At 37.5% G+C, this 18,568-nt stretch overlaps 1 protein-coding gene across 4 annotated transcripts in view; it reads left to right on the top strand.

The window, feature by feature from the left end:
- Positions 1-11,116: 11,116 nt before the first annotated feature.
- LOC107581601 (BAH and coiled-coil domain-containing protein 1-like) overlaps positions 11,117-18,568 on the top strand; it is a 118,160-nt gene continuing 110,708 nt past the window's right edge. For all 4 annotated transcript variants that reach the window (XM_016267232.1, XM_016267231.1, XM_016267230.1 and 1 more), the window contains exons 1-2: positions 11,117-11,264; positions 17,581-17,919. In XM_016267232.1, the coding sequence (XP_016122718.1) occupies positions 17,748-17,919 (172 nt within the window). In that variant the 5' untranslated portion in view covers positions 11,117-11,264; positions 17,581-17,747. The remainder of the gene's footprint in view (positions 11,265-17,580; positions 17,920-18,568) is intronic.

Here is an 18,568-nt window from a genome sequence, read left to right as displayed (position 1 = left end):
TATATATATATATATATGTGTGTGTGTGTGTATAAAATGTTGAATAAATAAATAAATGCATGAATAAATATTAATTATTTAGTATGTAACCTACTTTATTATTTTTTATCGTAAACTACATTAAACTACGCTTACATAATAACACATAAAGCAATTATATGAGCATATAAAATGTCACACATTAACTCCTCTGCATCTTCTACGCGAGTTAACAGTCCACAAGCATACACACATCCAAACAAATAAATTAAAGTGGACTTGTTGATAGGCCTAATTGTAAAATGGTCTATAGCCCATCTTTCACGTTTACGTATAAAATCACCTCATTTGAATTTATTTCAAATATTACTCGATTAGAATATTAGGAATATTAAGCAAAAGCTTTTCGGAGGGTTTTTACACTATAAATATCCAGTTGGCAGCGCGATGCATTGTCAATGAAGTGAAAAGACTGATAACACGAACTATATGAGAGGCCCCAGACTGGCCAGCAGCCTGCATAAATTAGTGAATGTTTTATACATCAAGTATCCACGTCAATCTGGAAAATCTACAAAACAAAGAATTCGAGGAAATACTGCTTATTTGGCCTTTACTCTACTGGCCGTCGTCGGAGTAAGGCTGTTGATCTGGCGTGAAGAATAAAAAAAAAAAAAGATTGAGTAGCCTAATCGTAAAACACAGTGTTCCATTAAACACAATACCACAAAAATGCGCAAACTGACTGTCAAATTATAAATTTGGTCTTTCCCTCTAAGAATATACCGCTCATACCATCGCATTCATAAAAAGCCTTCTGCTCGAGTCAGTTTGAGTTAACTTCAGAAACTCGTCCCTAGCTCGCTGCAGGGCTAAGTCTATTGTTATACAGAAAGAAGAAAACGAGGCGAATGAAATATTCTTTATTTGTTCTTGTATTCTCGTTTTTGTGAAATGATTGAGGTAAACTGGTTATGTTGTCTATGTCCGTCATAGGAATACCCAGTTTATTAATTATCTAGCCTAAAGAACGGTTAATCTCAACATAAAACAAGTATATAGGTTTAATGTAAAAATATGACCAAACTCAAATCAACCCCATCCCACATAAGCAAAAGTCCACACTGTATATATGTCTGCACAAATGTAAAACATAATATAGGCTAGGTATACATAAATATATCACATGGACTAAAACTATAGGCTAAAACAATTACATATAAATATGTATACAAAAATAAAATGGTAGATTAGGTCGGAAAAAAATAAAAAAGGCTTGTAGTTTGTTTTAGATTCGGGGCAAGATACCTTGTTTCCTGAATTAGGAATATTCTACAATGTTGAATTGGATTTGCTTTTGTGCATGTTGATAAAAACCATATACAAATCTGTTTAATTATGGCACGCACACACACAAAGCTTTTTTAGTGTCCGGCAGTTGTCACCAACAAAATGTACATTTCGCCATCATACAACTATTATTCTTTGAACTCCATAGGCTTCTAAAATTTCACCAACAAACTCTTATTCAACCCTTCAATTTTATTATCCAGACGTCAGATCTTTAAAAAAAAGATCTTAAGAAACATAAAAACGTTGTGTGTAGCATATATATATATATATATATATATATATATGTATGTATGTATATGTGTGTGTGTGTGTGTGTGTGTGTGCAATAGACGGGCAACAATATGACTCATAACTGTTAGTTAAATACGTCGAAATAATGTAACAAAAATACGTTAAATGAACAGGGAAATGGCTTTTATTTTTCACACAAAGAAACAATAAATAGGAAACCATTTATCTGATTACATTCTTTTGTACCAGAAAACATGCTTTTCAGAGGTTAAATAAGTTAATAAATAAAAATACAGTAAAATGTAAATAAAGCGTGATATAGGCTAAAAAACAACATCATCAATAACCATTAGGCTAAACTAAATTTCAATTCCTTAATCCGAATCGCAATTGTATATGCGTGGATTTAAAATAAAATAACACAAGGTAGAGTGTATTCGTTATTTCAGAATATTTAGGCTCAGATAATTCAAATACAATTTTATATGTTTAACTTTTTACATAAGCTAATTTATCTATAGACTTTGTAGGACGACTATAAAAGCAACAGCAGTAATCGCTTGTTTTGCTGTAGATCGCTTTGTTGTAATTAATAAAACCTAGTTTACGGCTTCTGTAGGCTATATTACCAATGATTCAAACAATTGTCCTTTAAGAAATCAGTGTATACCTAATGACTTATTCATATATGTCCTTTTGACAACGGCCTGTAATATTATTTAAATATAAGCTAAATAAATAAATCACTGTATCCCACCTTAATGGCAATGTGACCTCCGAGACATCTCCTGCATATAGAACATCCTCGATGTGAAAAAGACGAATTTGTTTAACCACACACAATCTCGTTTTTTCAAATCTTGTTGATTGGCGAGATTACCTTCAGCGTTACATTATCGTGCGACTAATATCCGAACTCAAGCAGAAGAAAACAAGCGAGCGCGACATTCGAAACTCGCGCCAAATTCTCAAGCTCTTGTCGGTCATTATGACGAGCCAATGCTGCAGCGGTCGCTGGTCTAGTAATGCTATTTGGAAACATTTACAAATAGTCGCCATCCGTGACCATGTTGCATTACCCCTTGAGAGCGCTACGCGAAGAAGAACGTTCATGCTGGCTTTGCCAAGTGCCATTTATTGCCTTTTTGAAGACTACATGTAAAAACCCGCTCTCGGACAAGACTGTGAAATAAGCTATCTAGCCCTCCCTGTGCTCCAGACGATACAGTCCGCTCTGCAATCTTCCTCACTGTTGTATTCCACTGCAACGATCTAGACGTATCAAAAAACGCAAGACATTAAACGCGTTGCATATCCTCCGCTGTAGGTGCACCGTCGTCCATTTCCACAACAGGGTTTGAAGCACCGGAGGCGCGCCATTCTTCTTAACGCAAATTCACAGGCGTCTTTAGGTAGCAGGGTTGGAGAGGAGTCTTGCAAGGGGATCTCCCCTCCCCAACCCAGCCGCTGAGGTGGAGAGGGGGAGGGGAACCCCGCTGGATCTACTGGAGGGAGCCCTTGGCCAGCCGCGCAAAAAGGAATTCCCACCAAAAGTAGCCCAGATTTAAGGGGGATCCGTAGACTCGACAGACACAAACAACTGCCATGTTATACATGCATTCCAGCCGTGCCGCAATTTTACTTAGACCTCATAAAACACAGCGTTGGAGAGGTTGTTCTAAAATACAGGAAAAGCTGTGTGAGACGTTTATAGATAGGCCTAAAGTAATTTGGAAATGAATGCTATCTGTCCACAAATAGATCAGGGCGATCATACATTGCATCGCCTATTATTCCCAGTGAGAACCGACTGAAATGTAGCAGAATTTAAATGCGACTCGAACCTTTTTTTGTTTCAAAGAAAACTGACTCTATGATGGGGCTTAACATCATGTCCACCTTAAAACATGTGCGCACACAATTTCAAATGGAGAGAGCTCATGGTGTTGGTAATGCCCTGGTCAGATGTTCTGCTTGGCCACTTTTTGGAAAGTTGAGACCGTTTGCTAGCTTATAGATTAGTAAAAACGATATAAGGGGCAATATAATATTAGAAAATTACTTTAAAGTAAATTAGGTGATGAAGTCATTAACAGATCACTTGCCATCTATTGGTGATTTTTATATGATCTGCGTGCGCATGTGTGTGAAAATATGATTTCTAAAAAAAATTCTGTCCAATGATCCGTTAAACAAGTTTAATGTAAAAACACTTGTTAATGCTATAAATGAAGATTTTTGTATAGCGTTACCAAAATATTCGAGGCATGGCTTGATGGCTAGGATTTGGAAAGTATTGTGAGTTGGGGTTTCGCATTTCAAATGAATTACTCTCGGCTTTCCAACAGTCGCAGTTCACACCTATGTAAACGCACCCCGGAGGGCAACAGATTTATTTGCAAGAGAACTATTTTACCCCTCCTTCTTACCCTCGACTCGGTGATGGATGGACGATCTCTCTTTGTCTAAATGCAAATAGACTTTAACCCTGAATTAATGGATAACTCCGTAGAGGGGTGATTACTCGACTTTCGGGTTGATCTGCCTTTCTCGTAGTCCGTCTGTCACCAGCTACATGACAATTGATCATTTGACGCACATTTGGTGAACCCCCTGAATGTGCGAATTACTACCGCTCTAGACGGTCGAGTTGAATTGACAGTGTCCCTCTTGCACTGGTTTATTAATAAACTGGACCACTTTGAATATCTATCTATCTATCTATCTATCTATCTATCTATCTATCTATCTATCTATCTATCTATCTATCTATCTATATCTATCTATCTATCTATCTAATTTTTGTTGTAAATAGAACATGTCCACTGGATGGATAAATAAATAAATAGGCCTAAATATTTTTGTTTAAAGTAAATTTAAAAAGATACTATGTTACAATTCTTTCTTTTTCCAAAACCATGCTACATCTTTTTAAAATTTATTTGGCTAGTGTTTTTAAGGGAGTTCTGCATGTCTGCATTATGGTGCAATAAGTAGCCTATAATATTTGGAATTTTGGATGCAATCTCCAACTTTAACTCTGATAAACATGACATGGCTGTCATTTACCCCTGAGCTAGCTGCAGACCCCCTGTGGTGGTCTGTATGGAGCCCCATTTAAAAGCTATAAAGAACACAGCAGCGTGTGCAGAGAGGGGAATGGGGAGGCATTTTGGATTTGATTTGAAGTTTTAGGATCAGACAGTAGATCTGTTTTTGAATGCAGTGGGTTTTTAGAGACTTTTAACCCTGCTCTAAAAATGCAGAAACCTTATTTGTCAGTTATCATTTTACTTTTATTGGCACAATTTACCAAATAGAATAATTCACTTTGTTAATTTTCTTTGTGTTTTGTATTTTGTGTAATGTGTTTGATTGCATACATGCTGAAACGTGTAGCATCATGGTTGAGCATTTATTGATCATAAAGCAACAAATAGAAAAAAAGGTCTGAGAATATCTGTGTGTAAGTATGTGTGTTCAGTGGTGCCCTGGTCTTCAGCACGACTTGCACATTATTACCAGGGGTACTAAAATTTTATTTCCAGCTAACATTGTCAGGATACAGACTCAGTGTGTGTGAGAGAATATGTGTATAACAGCACTATTGCCTTTTGCCAAGGAGGGCGTTTGCTCATGTAGCTTGTAAAACTCAATGTCTGGGCACCCTTTAAGCCTTCTCTATGAAATATCACTCATGTTCTTGCTGTCCAGTGATAAAAGAGCCAACAGGATTTGGAACTGATCTACAGAAGAGGCCACCTGTTGCAGAGGACAAGAGAGATAAAGCACGAATCATTACTAGTAGATAATATTATATGTCATGTAAGTCCTAATTTTGTTAATAAGCCATACGATTTAATGCATGTAAAAACAATTTTGGTGCTAAAGGTTGCATGTAAGCAAATATGCAAACTTATAGGGGTAGTTCAACAACAACAACAAAAAAATAATAATAAATACATTCTGTCATTATTTATTCACCCTCATGTTGTTCCAAACCTGGAAGGTTTTTTGTTTGTTTGTTTTTTGTCTTTGGTGAACTGTTCCTTTAAGTTCCTTTAAATCATAAAATAATTTTACTTATCTTCTAGTATTCTATTGGAAAGTGTTGTTTTCAAGATAATTCTATAGGTAATGGATAATTAAAAGTACGAACGTGATGTGAAAGTCAACAAACAGATCAGGAGGTCTGCAGGCTCACAAATTTATTTCATCCTTCCTTTCGCCCCCTCACTTATTTTTTTTTCTCTCTTTCTGCTTCTCTCATTCTCTTCCTTAACTCTGTTCCCATCCATTTTGTGGCTGATGGAGTTGGTTGTTCATTCTTCTCATAAAATCAAATCAGCAGTGGTCTTGGGACCTTGGTGTGTATCAGAGGGTGAACACAGGGTCGTCTCGTTCTCTTTGCTCATCTTTAAAAAGAAAGCTACGCCCAAGGCCTGGAGATAGAGACTGATAAAAGGCAGCAGAATGCAAGAAAGAAAGAAATGAAGGATAGTGGGGAGAGGGTGGAAAAGAGATGGTTCATTGTTGGGTGGGCAGTCCATCACTTGATGTCTGTGGCACTCCTCAACCCTGCAGCTGGGTTCTGTTGCCCTCACAAACTGTCTTTCTTCTTCCCAACAACAACCATGGCTTCAGGGGCCACAGAAGATGCCTGCCCTGCCACGTGATGGCGCTACAGATGTGGTGAGAGAACTTCTTTAACAGCTAGAGCAAAAAGTAAACGCGTCAGAAAAAAACAAGGGTCACAATACTGTCCTTGTATCTCTCTACCAGCTGCACTATTTAACAGCTGCAATAAAGAGCTTATTTTAAAAACCTGAAAAAATAGGAAATTGAATGCCTCAGACTTTTTAAGGGATGGCTCTGTTTGTCTTCTTTCTGTACTACAACATCTAATGCCTCATGCATGTGTATACAAGTGTTTAAATCAGACCTCTAGCTCTGATCTGAAGATAAAAGAATGAGCACTGCTCAACCCTGCTCACATCTATCAACCTTTGTCCAAGTCATACTGCTGTGGATTTGGAACTGTGGTTTGGTGGTGTGAATTTGACACTGAATATTTCTCTTTATTTATTTTTAAACGTGATAAATCAGAGAATTAACATGTTAATGTTTTCTAAACTTTCCCAAAAATTATGTTCACATGGAACTATTCCCGTTTTCTACTGTAGTTTGCTTAAAAAAAAAATGTTACATTATAATTTCCATATTTCTTTTTTCTATTTGACATGACAGAGTGGAACGAGAGCACTTTTCTATCACCTTGGCCACATAAACACTACAGCTGAATATAGACTAGCTGCAATTTTTGAGTGATTACTTCTTAAATCTGCGTAGTGCATTGAATCGTCTGTGAATCAGTCCACGCATCCCAGAAACCCCCAGGTCGTGTCGAAGCTGGCAACGGTGACGTCACTCGATAGTTTGGACACTGAAAACACGTGGCCTCTGTCAACAGTTTTGCATCAATCATCAATATTTCGGATTTAACTTGTGTATTCCAAACTCAGAACTATTCACATATGTTTAAATATGACTGTCACTTTAAAAGCAGTCTATACATGGCCTATGAGTTGCTTTAAGTGGTTAATTTCATGGAAGTTCCTGCTCTTTTGTCCGCTGAAGCATAGAATGGAATCGCACATGATAAATCAGAGAATTAACATGTTAATGTTTTCTAAACTTTCCCAAAAATTATGTTCACATGGAACTATTCCCGTTTTCTACTGTAGTTTGTTTAAAAAAAAATGTTACATTATAATTTCCATATTTCTTTTTTTTATTTGACATGACAGAGTGGAACGAGAGCACTTTTCTATCACCTTGGCCACATAAACACTACAGCTGTATATAGACTAGCTGCAATTTTTGAGTGATTACTTCTTAAATCTGCGTAGTGCATTGAATCGTCTGTGAATCAGTCCACGCATCCCAGAAACCCCCAGGTCGTGTCGAAGCTGGCAACGGTGACGTCACTCGATAGTTTGGACACTGAAAACACGTGGCCTCGGTCAACAGTTTTGCATCAATCATCAATATTTCGGATTTAACTTGTGTATTCCAAACTCAGAACTATTCACATATGTTTAAATATGACTGTCACTTTAAAAGCAGTCTATACATGGCCTATGAGTTGCTTTAAGTGGTTAATTTCATGGAAGTTCCTGCTCTTTTGTCCGCTGAAGCATAGAATGGAATCGCACCTATAGCCTATTGTAAAAAAAAAAATCTATCAAAACATTTTGAAAATTGTGGCTCCTTTAAAAAGTTTTCCATTTATTGGAATTTAGAGTCTTATTTTTAACATATTACAGCTGTGATCACACTAGACTAAGCACAGACAGGTTTACTGTGATTTCTCCAGTGGGGAAAGAGATACGCCCTTAACATGTGATAAGTCTGTCCAAAGGCAAAATTGTGGGCCTAAGGAAGGAAAGTATATCTGAATATAGACTTAAAATCTGTAGATATTTTTTTTCACTTAGATTTTTACCTCTTGAAGCCAGGACTGGTTTTCTCACATTTCTTTAGCTCCTAGTGATTTTTTGTTTGTTTGTTTATTAAGGCTAGTGAACCCTTACCTAAAATTGAATTTGCTGAAGTCCATGTCTTGTTTTTCAAAAGTCCAAAACAATATTCTGTCGTCCCATGATATTTGCCTGTGTTTTCTTTAATCCACCATTCAGATTAATCCGTTAATCTCATCATCTCAAAGCTGGTCTGGGGGGGCTGAATGATGATTGAAAGGCCATTGAGGATTTGTTCTTCTATGAAAATTACTATATTAAATGACACTTTTAAGTAGATTTAAACATTTTGTTTCAAATATGTAATATATGAGGGGAGGGCAAGAAAAATCTTTGTACAGAGGGACTGATTAGATTACATTCCAATTGAAATAAATGGAACGTGCATTAAAGCATTCCAGTATCAGTCACATATTTGCATCTTCTGACACTTATATTCTGGTAGCACTGTGGAACAAACAAGGAGCATGGATCTTAAGTTTTGTCACACTGCAATTTTAATTAACGCATACATACAAGACACAGAAAGGTTGGGAGTTTGTAGCACGATACTATCATTCATGCTTTCATGAATATGGAGAGGTTGAGTTCCACCACTTTAATCTTCCGTTAGCTGCCCTGAAGCTTGCTTACAGACAATAGTTTTAATTATTCGATGCTTCTCTCCTTCAAACACTTACCATTCACTTATGTTTATGCAACAAACAAAAACGTGCCCAAAACACAGTTATTAAGAATATTCAAAACACAAGCAAATGATGGTTATAATTTCTGCCACAGCAGTCACGCCAGCGACACTGTTTTTAATGGCACTGTCAGGGTCATTTGGGGTAATGAGTTTGTGTCCATGAAAAAGCACTAGGCAACTGACTTTTCTTGTCCTCCCTTGATTGATCCCTTTTGAAATTGTATTCATAACCGCATATGAGCGTCTATGGTATGTGCAGTATATGTAGATGTGCTGTGGTGTCTGTTCTGTCAGCTTGCTGTTGAGCCCAGATGCATAACTGTTTAAATACACTTTGACTGATAATTATGGGTGTGCACACGTAAGCATGCTAGATAGTCTCTGATTTGTTTGTCATTTGGGGTAGGTCTGCTCACTGAATGTTCATGTCTGATAAATATGATATGACAACCGTAATGAGTAAAAATATTATGTTCAGCACCTTTCTGCTCTTCCACAAACGTAATAAGTTCATGAGAAAGTTTGACTGGGTGTCTATCATTTCTATGGGCTAAAAGGGATTTATAAACTTTTCAGGGAGGCTAATATTTAAATCAAAGCAATAAAAGATTGCATCATGTTTTATTCATTTATTTATTTAATATTTGCTGACAGTTGCTCTCCTATATGATATACCCTTTAAATAAATAAAAAAATAGTTTTGATATTACAGTAGTCTCACAGATTATAATCTCCCCAAGCACAAATGTAATTTAATATCCCTTTAGCCTTTTCTGGATTCATTTTGGACAGAAGCAACTAATATTATTAGTATATCCACTCTGATTGCTCTTCATTCTGTCAGCCTTCTTTAATATTATTGCAAGATGAAAACACTTACAGGTTACTGTATGTGGAAGATAAAATATTTTGTATATGCTTATGTACATAGATAAAGTTAACTATCACTTTTGCTGTTAAATTAATTTTAAATACATTTTTAGGAGGCGCAGACTCCCTATACGTCCCTTATTATTCACCACATAATGCTATTCTCAAAAGTTTTTATTTTTCTTTGTGTAAAACTTGTTTAGTTTTGAATGCACCTTTAAACCATAGTTGTAATCCAGGTTTAAAAGTTTGTCTTTTAACTGCAAGTCCATTACATCAATATAGGCTATGTGTAAAGGCACAGCTTTGGCTGCATCGCTGTAAAGGTCTCACTCGAGCAGTGCTCTCGGGACTGAAAGGGTTAATTGTCTGACGTCATCATTCCCGGGGCGGTGACCTTAAAGGTGGGGGGGAGGGGGCACATTTTTGCTCCGAGGATGAGTGGGAAATACGCCTCGCTTTCAAGGCAAATAGCCTGGATGTAAATACCTTGTTTGTAAGAGTCGGGCATTGCTTTTCTTTCAGGACAGCATATGTATTTTGTAATGGATTGCCTGTGTTTCCTCAAGGTAAATCTGTAGTTCTTCAAGTAAACAACATATTGAAGCGAATGTGTGTTTGTGGTGTTTCTGAGCTTACCACCTCTAACTTTACATATCTTCTCTTAGCAGACACGTTGGATTTATCGTATGTGTTGTATCGACACAGTGTGTTCTTTTACAAAACACAAATGTAGTTTGAGAAACAACGGTTAAAATCCGTTTGAAAATCCGAATAACAATATTCAGTACGATGTCTTCGAATTTCGCACGGTCGCGATTGGCTCGTGGTTTCTCCGCGAGGTCTTTAAATGTCCTGGAGTTACCGCATGCAGTCTTCACTTTAGTTCGATTAACGTAGGTTCTTTTTGCAGACCACGCGAGAAGTACAATATGGAGGAGAAGATCTGATTAAGTGTGTCCAGAGACTATACGAAGCGGAGGAAACGGGTCGCTTTCCCCCAGTCTTTTCCAAGATCCTGTTCAGTGCAAACATGCAAAAAAAAGTAGAATAGTTCAAGGTGTGTAAAGGAGTTGGGTATGCTCAAGAGGCACGTGCCCTCTCCCCTAATTAAATGAGGCAAAATGCAATGGTCTGGATATGACAGCAGATTAAATTTCGTTCGGCTCTCCATCAATTTTCTGTTTAATGTCACTGAGCTCCATTGTGGAAGAAGAGGACGCGTCATCCAGCCATAAATTTGTGATTATAGAGGCTCGAGGAGGCAGTTGGCTCTATTCGGACAGATTTGCTCCGTACCTTCAGACAGATCTTCAACAACCAGAAACCATTCAAGTGGTCTTTTAAATACCGTTTAAGCTTTAAAGACGTTTACCGGACTAGACTATGATTAAGTAGTCGGGATAAATTAAATAGCCTCTATTTGTTTTTCCAAAGGCTGTTAAGATGTGTTAGGTGGCTCTGCACAAGGAAGGAACACTTCAGAAGGCTTTTTATCAAAGATCTGAATCCAGATCACTGGTGCATTTACCTATTTTTTGCATAAATCAGTCAATCCTTATTCAAAAAATATTTCCTATCCGGATGGACTTCCATTTTTATAGGTAGGTGTTTTCTACTCATCTGATTGTGATTTATCGCAGCCATCAGGACTTTTGCAGAAGTATTTAGAAGAACGTGGAATACATGTTTGTTTGTGTCATTATAAAGAGGGTATATGGGTTGTCAAAATTATTTACGGCTTTTTACAAGGTTACAAATACACTCTTCATGTTAGATGCACCGATCGAACAAGAACTATTTAGCGGTCCGTGACTTTTATAGCTTTTTTGATAAGTTCAGCCTATTTCTAAAAACGGTTTTACACTGGGTTTGAATTCGAAGGTTACTTCGTACTTGTATATAGGCCTACATTTGATATGGGAATTTTATGAAGATACTAATGAGTTATATCTCGGAAGATTGTATCACTGTTTTATAACACGCCATTCTGTAGGCCAGAGCCTATTTAATTGTTCTGACTTTTTCATTGTTCGTGCTGCACTCTCAAACCCTTTGCTTAACAAAAAATATAGATTTTTCTAACAGGTAGAAATTATGATAAATTAAATATATTTTATTTAAACTTTTTTTCCTGGTTTTCGTATGTATGCCAAATATGTATACTTTTAAAAGCAACGTGTTCTTCTCTACCATAATAGTTCAGTCATTAAGTCATTCATTCATTCGAATTTAGTCATTTGTGTTCTTGCTTTGCTCACCAACGCTACTGGGTCACAAGGTCAAAACATTGTTGCTGCTGAAGGAAACATGCAGTGATGCTGGATGGTTTTATATTATTTCAGTCTGTTTGGATTGAGCCATTTGTGAAATGTAATACTATACATTTGTCTATACAACCAAATTAAACTCGGAATTACTTATTTTTGTTCTTATAATAAATCAGCATGCATCAAGGGCCTGGGCTCTCAAGGAGGGACACTGAGACGTCGATGTAGCCTACTTGTGTCGCTGATTGATAACAACGTGTAACACATTGAATACATACCTGTGAGAGGAACTGTGAAGATTTGACACCCACCAGGCTGTGATACAAGCATATAGGCCTATACTCTACATACATCGTAGGCTACACTCGGATCAAGACAAGACCGTGTCCCATGTCAAACCCGAGTGGGCCACTGACAATCCCGTGGCTGAGCCTGAGCCATAACCTTAAGGATTTATTTGAATATTTACATATAGACTCAATTTCTAAGGATAATACAAGCGGTGTAGATATATACTGCACCATGTGACTACAGCTTTCGCAAGATTTCATATAATGTATTTAATTATGGTTGTACTACTTCGTTTTAGATTTATGGCAGCAGAGAGCAATATATCAGCTCGCAGTCAGTCCCCTGTATGTGAATACCTATTACAGTTTTCTAACTTGCATCTTGGACAACGGTACAATGTGAAGATTACTTGAAATAGGTATTAATAATTTTATTCACCAATATTCTACTAATTAGACCACTCATCCGATTAATATTCAATTTCTTAAGTCGCGTTAAATTTGAGAGATAGGCTTAAAGGAGACATTTTACGAATTATCATAGAATTTAAACTGAGGTGTTTAGAAGACAATCGTATTAATGAAGCTCTATGGGGTGGCAGTCGTCAGTTTCTTGTTCATTATAAATGGGTCAGTCAAGAATTGGTGCGTAACAATGGCATAGATATTTATTTCCCGTTCATCTGCGCTGTTTTGCGCTTTTGTTGTCTTAAGACGGTTATAGCAGAAAGTTTCTTGAGTCGTTTTCGTTTTAAAGCAACGTTGTTTAAGTGTTTTTATTTTTATTTTTGTATTTTGTTACATGTATTTACCTCTCTATATTTTGACTTCTAGCTTTTACAATAAAACGGGTCGCAATGAGGTAGGTTTGTGCCATTTATGGGGGGTGAACCAGTACTTCCCTTAATTGGACACAGATGGGCTTTTTCTATCGATAACACCATTCCCTGGAATTTATAAAGGGCAGCTAGTCAGTATCCACCCTTATTGGGAGTTGTTTTTCTATCATTCACAATCTACCCCACAGGCCTATACCACCTAAGCCTAGTATTCGGTTTATAGGGTTAAGGTTGGGGTTTCCAACCTCTGACTACATTTAACGTATCTTCATCGTTTCAGGTAGAGTTTTGACTTCGGTGTCAACTGTATCATGACTCCTCAAATAACTCCTACAATGATCTGTGCAATATGTTTCGGCAGCGCTATGATTTTAAGAACTCGCTGCTCTTGCTGGTAAAGTTCTGGTCATCAACACAACACATCTAAATATTCTTATGCGTATAAATGCTTATTTATAATGTCAGTGTTTTACATGCAAGTTTTTTATTCCAGATACACATAGGCCTACCAGTACTGCAGACACGGGCCTTCTAAACCGTTTGTACAAGCTGTGTGTGTACGCGTCCCTATTGCCTGACACTTACCAGAGGCCAAGTAATTTCACAAGAATTTCGCAATTCTAATAGTGGCAAAATGTTCAAAAGTAGGTCCAAAGATATTTCACTTGGATATCAAATGCAGTAGCCTAACTTATTAATAATATAAAGGAGAGGAGAGGTCAGCAAATACCAATCAACCTAATTTCAATTATGTAGTGGGTTTATAACGCCAGAGTATAGACTCAAATTAAAAATCTTTTCAAGTTATTTGTTTTCAAGTCCTGTTGAGGAATAAAATAATTGTATGTTATTGTATCATTTAACATGAATGTGTAATTTTACACTACGCGTTCATGTTAAATTATACAATATTATTAACAACTAGCTACCACAGTAAGTCATGAATTGTGGACTTCAATAAAATAATGTTGATTATATTTTAAAACCGTGTTTCCCGTGCAATCTTTCGAGTAGACATCTCTGGCCGTTTTCCTGGGCCGTGAGCAAAATGTACGTCTTGACTGAACATGCTCCATTCTCATCACCAACTACGGATTGCATTGTCACAATGATTCATCCAACGGACGCGTAGGCTACATAAAATCCCCTAACCTACATGGACGTGTAGTCGCATGTAAGCACCGTTTAAACATTTGCATCAGAGTGGGCTCTGAATTCAGGCGTCCTGTCTGGATCGTTCTGTTGCCCATGGCAGACCAGGGCGATCTCGCACTATCTAAAACTGGTGTGCAACTTAGGCCCGACAATAACTGGATCTCTGCGCACCCTTGGCCTATACGCTGGTGACAAACGCCCCGTTCCGGTAGTTTGAACGTGGCTGGAAGATGGAGGGAAAGTGTCAATCAGAGACGCTTCATTGATCACGGACAATGCCGTTCGCGGGACTGGTCTGTTTCGAGAGCAATCAGTCACTCCGCATTAATTATCCCCGCGTCCCACAGTAGGGCAGCTCGCGCTGGCACATGGACAGTGTGTGTCTGTTTGTGTGTGCGTGAGTGAAAGAAAAAAAAAACAGAATGTGTGTAAGTGAGCGCGTGGGGAGAGAAGGAGATTGTGTGTGTGTGTGTGTGAGAGAGAGAGAGATTTTAAAAAAGTCACCGAGTTTGTGTTCAGGTATATGTTTTTTTGCATATTTAGACGAGCCTGTATGCGAGAAGAAGAGTGCATTGCTTGTGCGTTAATGTGTGTTTGCATGGGCTTCTTGTGTGTGTGTGTGTGTGTGTGTTATCCGTACACCACTAAAATGCACCCCACCCCCACCTTTCAAGTTGCGAAAAGGAGCCAATAAAAACCCAACAATAAAAGGGTCTTTCTTGTCACTAAATAAATTAAGTGCCGATATCTGCTTAAAGCGCTGCGCCTCTTTGTATATTGCAGAACAGAATCCTTTATTGCCCCAGTGTTATTGCTTTTTTTTACAGCATTTATTTTATTTTTTTGGACAGGAGGGTCGACGGTAGGGCATATCACACTCACTGTAACAAATACTGTAAAGTTGGTTAACACAATGACTGGGTACTTTGTCATATTAAGAGATTCTTCTTATGAGTCGTTTGCATACTTGATTTCATACTTCTGAGGCCAAATTTCTGGTTGAATCTGATTTACAGTGGTATTTTACTTTGAGGACTGGCCTTATTTCTCTCTTTATTTGTCTTTATATTTCCTTTAAAACAAGCCTCAAGCCTATAGGATCATAAACAGTTTAAACATTAATGGAATGATTTATTTAACTGTTGATTATTAATTGGTTCCACCTTGTGGAATGTCTTATCACTTAATTTAAATGTAAAGTCCCTGTTATTATGTAGTTTTTTTTTCAGCCCAGTTTTTATCTAAAATGTTTAGGCATATGTAGATTAAACTATGTAGACCTAAATGTAAAATATTCATATAAGGAGAAGCCTTTTTCAATATATGGTATCTAATATAACAGTGTTCTCTGTATTATACTATTCATTAGGCTACATGTGTTTTCTTAAGCAAATATCAAAAAAAGTATAATTATCAACATCCAATATATATATTTTTCGTGCTGTTACAATGGGATGGTGCTGATAACAAAAGCTTGTAGCTTGTACATGTTCATGAAATTACAGTTCTTTCAGTGGCCTAGCTGAAGTTGCCCTTAGGTTTGTGTGATGGTGGTGTGCAGACGGTTTTCCTGGATGAAGTTTCATGGGTTAAAAGAGATAATGAAGAAAGGAAAATAGCATAGAAAACCATATAAGAACAAAGACAAAACAAACCGTTTTTGTTATTTCATATGTTTAATGATTAAAAGGGGGAAAAAACAATAACATATTTTATAATTTCATAATAATGCATTTTAATATAAACATTATAATATAAACAACTACTAGAATAATTGAATACATTCTGTTAATAGTCATCTTCTAGTTTTTCACTCATTTGTAGCCGAAAAAAGAACGGCGTAACAGTTTCCGTATTGGAGTGTAATTGTTAGTTTATATTTTACGGCCATTTACTACTTACTGTTATTAAATATCCCGTCAAAATTAGAAGTGCAGTCAGTGTGAAGTTTTTGCATTTCATCGTAAAGAATCCTCAATACGCACTTGGTCGCTTTTGCCTTCATTTCCAGCCTTCTCCTGTTTTAGTCTATTTGATTCCATGTATTAGAATGATCATGTTGCTGTTGAATTAAGCGATATTAATCCGAGAATCTATACTTTAAATTTAATACAACTTGTCATTTCCCCCCTTTTTAACGCATTCCCTTTGATTAAGTCACTCTTGACTCTCCTTTAGCTTTGGGGCCAACGAGGTTCGCCTAGGGGAGGCCTTGAAACCGCCCCTGCTTATCTCCTTTCATCATCCAGCTCTGGGCCGCCTTGAAACCGCAAGGCCAGTAATTGCTTTTTTCAGGCAGCCCAGCGCGGACTGGACAGCAGCCAATCAGAGCCTTGTTTACATTCTATGATTGACAGCGCTCTGGCAACACGCCAACCAATCAAACAATTTTCAGAACGAGGCCCAGCTTTTTAACCCTTCCTTTGCCATTGCACCACAGTTTGAGTTTCAACTGATTATTTACCATCCTGATGTGTTCCGGGTTAAAATTGTTAATTTGACTGGTGCTTTGTTTCTTACCCCCTTAAACCTAACATCCAGTGAGGTGCTTAAAATTCAGTGATACTGTATAATTCACAAATTGGTTAAAAAAAATAAAGAAATGGAGAGATTTCATGTTTTTTCTTGATTTGGGGTTCATTTAGGCTATGTTTGGCTGGTGAGATGTTCAATTGCATGTTTAGTTTTGTTCAGTTAGGTTTTTATACACTTGAAGACATACCGGCTGTCCCACAGTAGCTACATCAATTCATGATGGCAACTTATAATTTGTCATATCTGCATAAAAGCTTGCATTTCCTCATCTTAAAGCAGGGTGGAAACTCACATGTTGTGAATTGCGTTTCTTCCTTTGTTTGAAGTAATTTAAAAAAATGGTACTCTAGGCTGCATAAGTAACCATGTGGTCGTGCCTCACACTGAACTCGTTGCGAGACAGGAAAGCTCAAATAAAGCGCCCGCCGTTTAGAACAAGAAAACTTTGTTTTTCTTTTTTGCCCCCCCCCCCCCCCCCTTTTTTTGCTTAAAATTTCCTTGGTTTTCCATATAGGCTTGAGGTGGATACTGTAAAAATGTATTGATCCTGGCATCTCTCTGTGAATGGTGTATAGCCTGCAGTGGGTCCTCTGTGTAAAAGTGGAGGTGTGCTGCAAGCTCGCTCAATTGTGGTGAGATGAGAGAGACGAGCGGAGAATTTGTTTAGGCAGCAGTCGCAGAAATGGACGTACACTCTTGGTGTTTTCAATGAAGGATTACCATTACACATCTGAAGGATATACTAACATGATACGATCTTGTGGATTTGCATCACTCACTGCTGTAACTGGCTTGTAATTTAAACTACATTTTATGATTTTTGTGTTGCAGAAAACATGACTGGGACATAGCCTACTTTTTTGGCCCTCAGAGCCAAAACTGTGCTGAATGCAAGACCTAGGCGAAACTCTTAACGGGATTATAACATCTGGGTGGCGTTCGGGTCGGTTCTTGTGGTTTCCCGTTCTGGATTTCGGATTTATCGGTTTTTTATCGGGATGGAAGGCCGGGATTTCGCTCCTCCGCCGCACCTTCTGGCAGAGCGAGGCGCGCTGGTTCACAGAGGCGCCTCGAGGATCACTCCTGCCGGGCACACGACTGTGCAGCATCCCGGTCACTTTCAGCCTGGGAAATATTACCCCTCACACATAACGATGCCTCCACATTCAGGTAAGTGATATGTTTGTTTTCCCCTGTCGATAAACCAGTGCCTTTAAAACATACTTTTAGCATATTAAAATTGCTTAACTCCACAGCAGCGCATTGACGTGTAATTACATATACTTAATTTTATTAGGAAATTAAGGTATTTTTTGGAAATAAGCAATTGCTACGGATGCGATTTATTGAACAGTTTACTTGCATAAACTCTGACATGAGCCCGATGCCTCCACATTCAGGTAAGTGATATGTTTGTTTTGTCGATAAACCAGTGCCTTTAAAACATACTTTTAGCATATTAAAATTGCTTAACTCCACAGCAGCGCATTGACGTGTAATTACATATACTTAATTTTATTAGGAAATTAAGGTATTTTTTGGAAATAAGCAATTGCTACGGATGCGATTTATTGAACAGTTTACTTGCATAAACTCTGACATGAGCTGCGAAAGGCTGGTTGTTTCTAGTTTAAAGCAGTGCAAACAGTATAAGAAAATAAAATACCACAACTGAGAGTATTATTGTAGGACACTGTAATTTATATTTGTTCTATATATTTATTTCTGATGATTAAATGAATATACTGTTACTTTATAGCTGGATTGCCTTCTTTGTTTCGCGCTCCTTCAGACATCCAGTTTTCTTTGACAAAATAAG

Source organism: Sinocyclocheilus grahami, unplaced genomic scaffold, assembly GCF_001515645.1.
Source record: "Sinocyclocheilus grahami isolate Dianchi unplaced genomic scaffold, SAMN03320097.WGS_v1.1 scaffold36.1, whole genome shotgun sequence".
Lineage (NCBI taxonomy): Eukaryota > Metazoa > Chordata > Actinopteri > Cypriniformes > Cyprinidae > Sinocyclocheilus > Sinocyclocheilus grahami.
The sequence above is the reverse complement of the archived record's forward strand: the minus strand, read 5'-3'. Positions and strand labels throughout refer to the sequence as shown.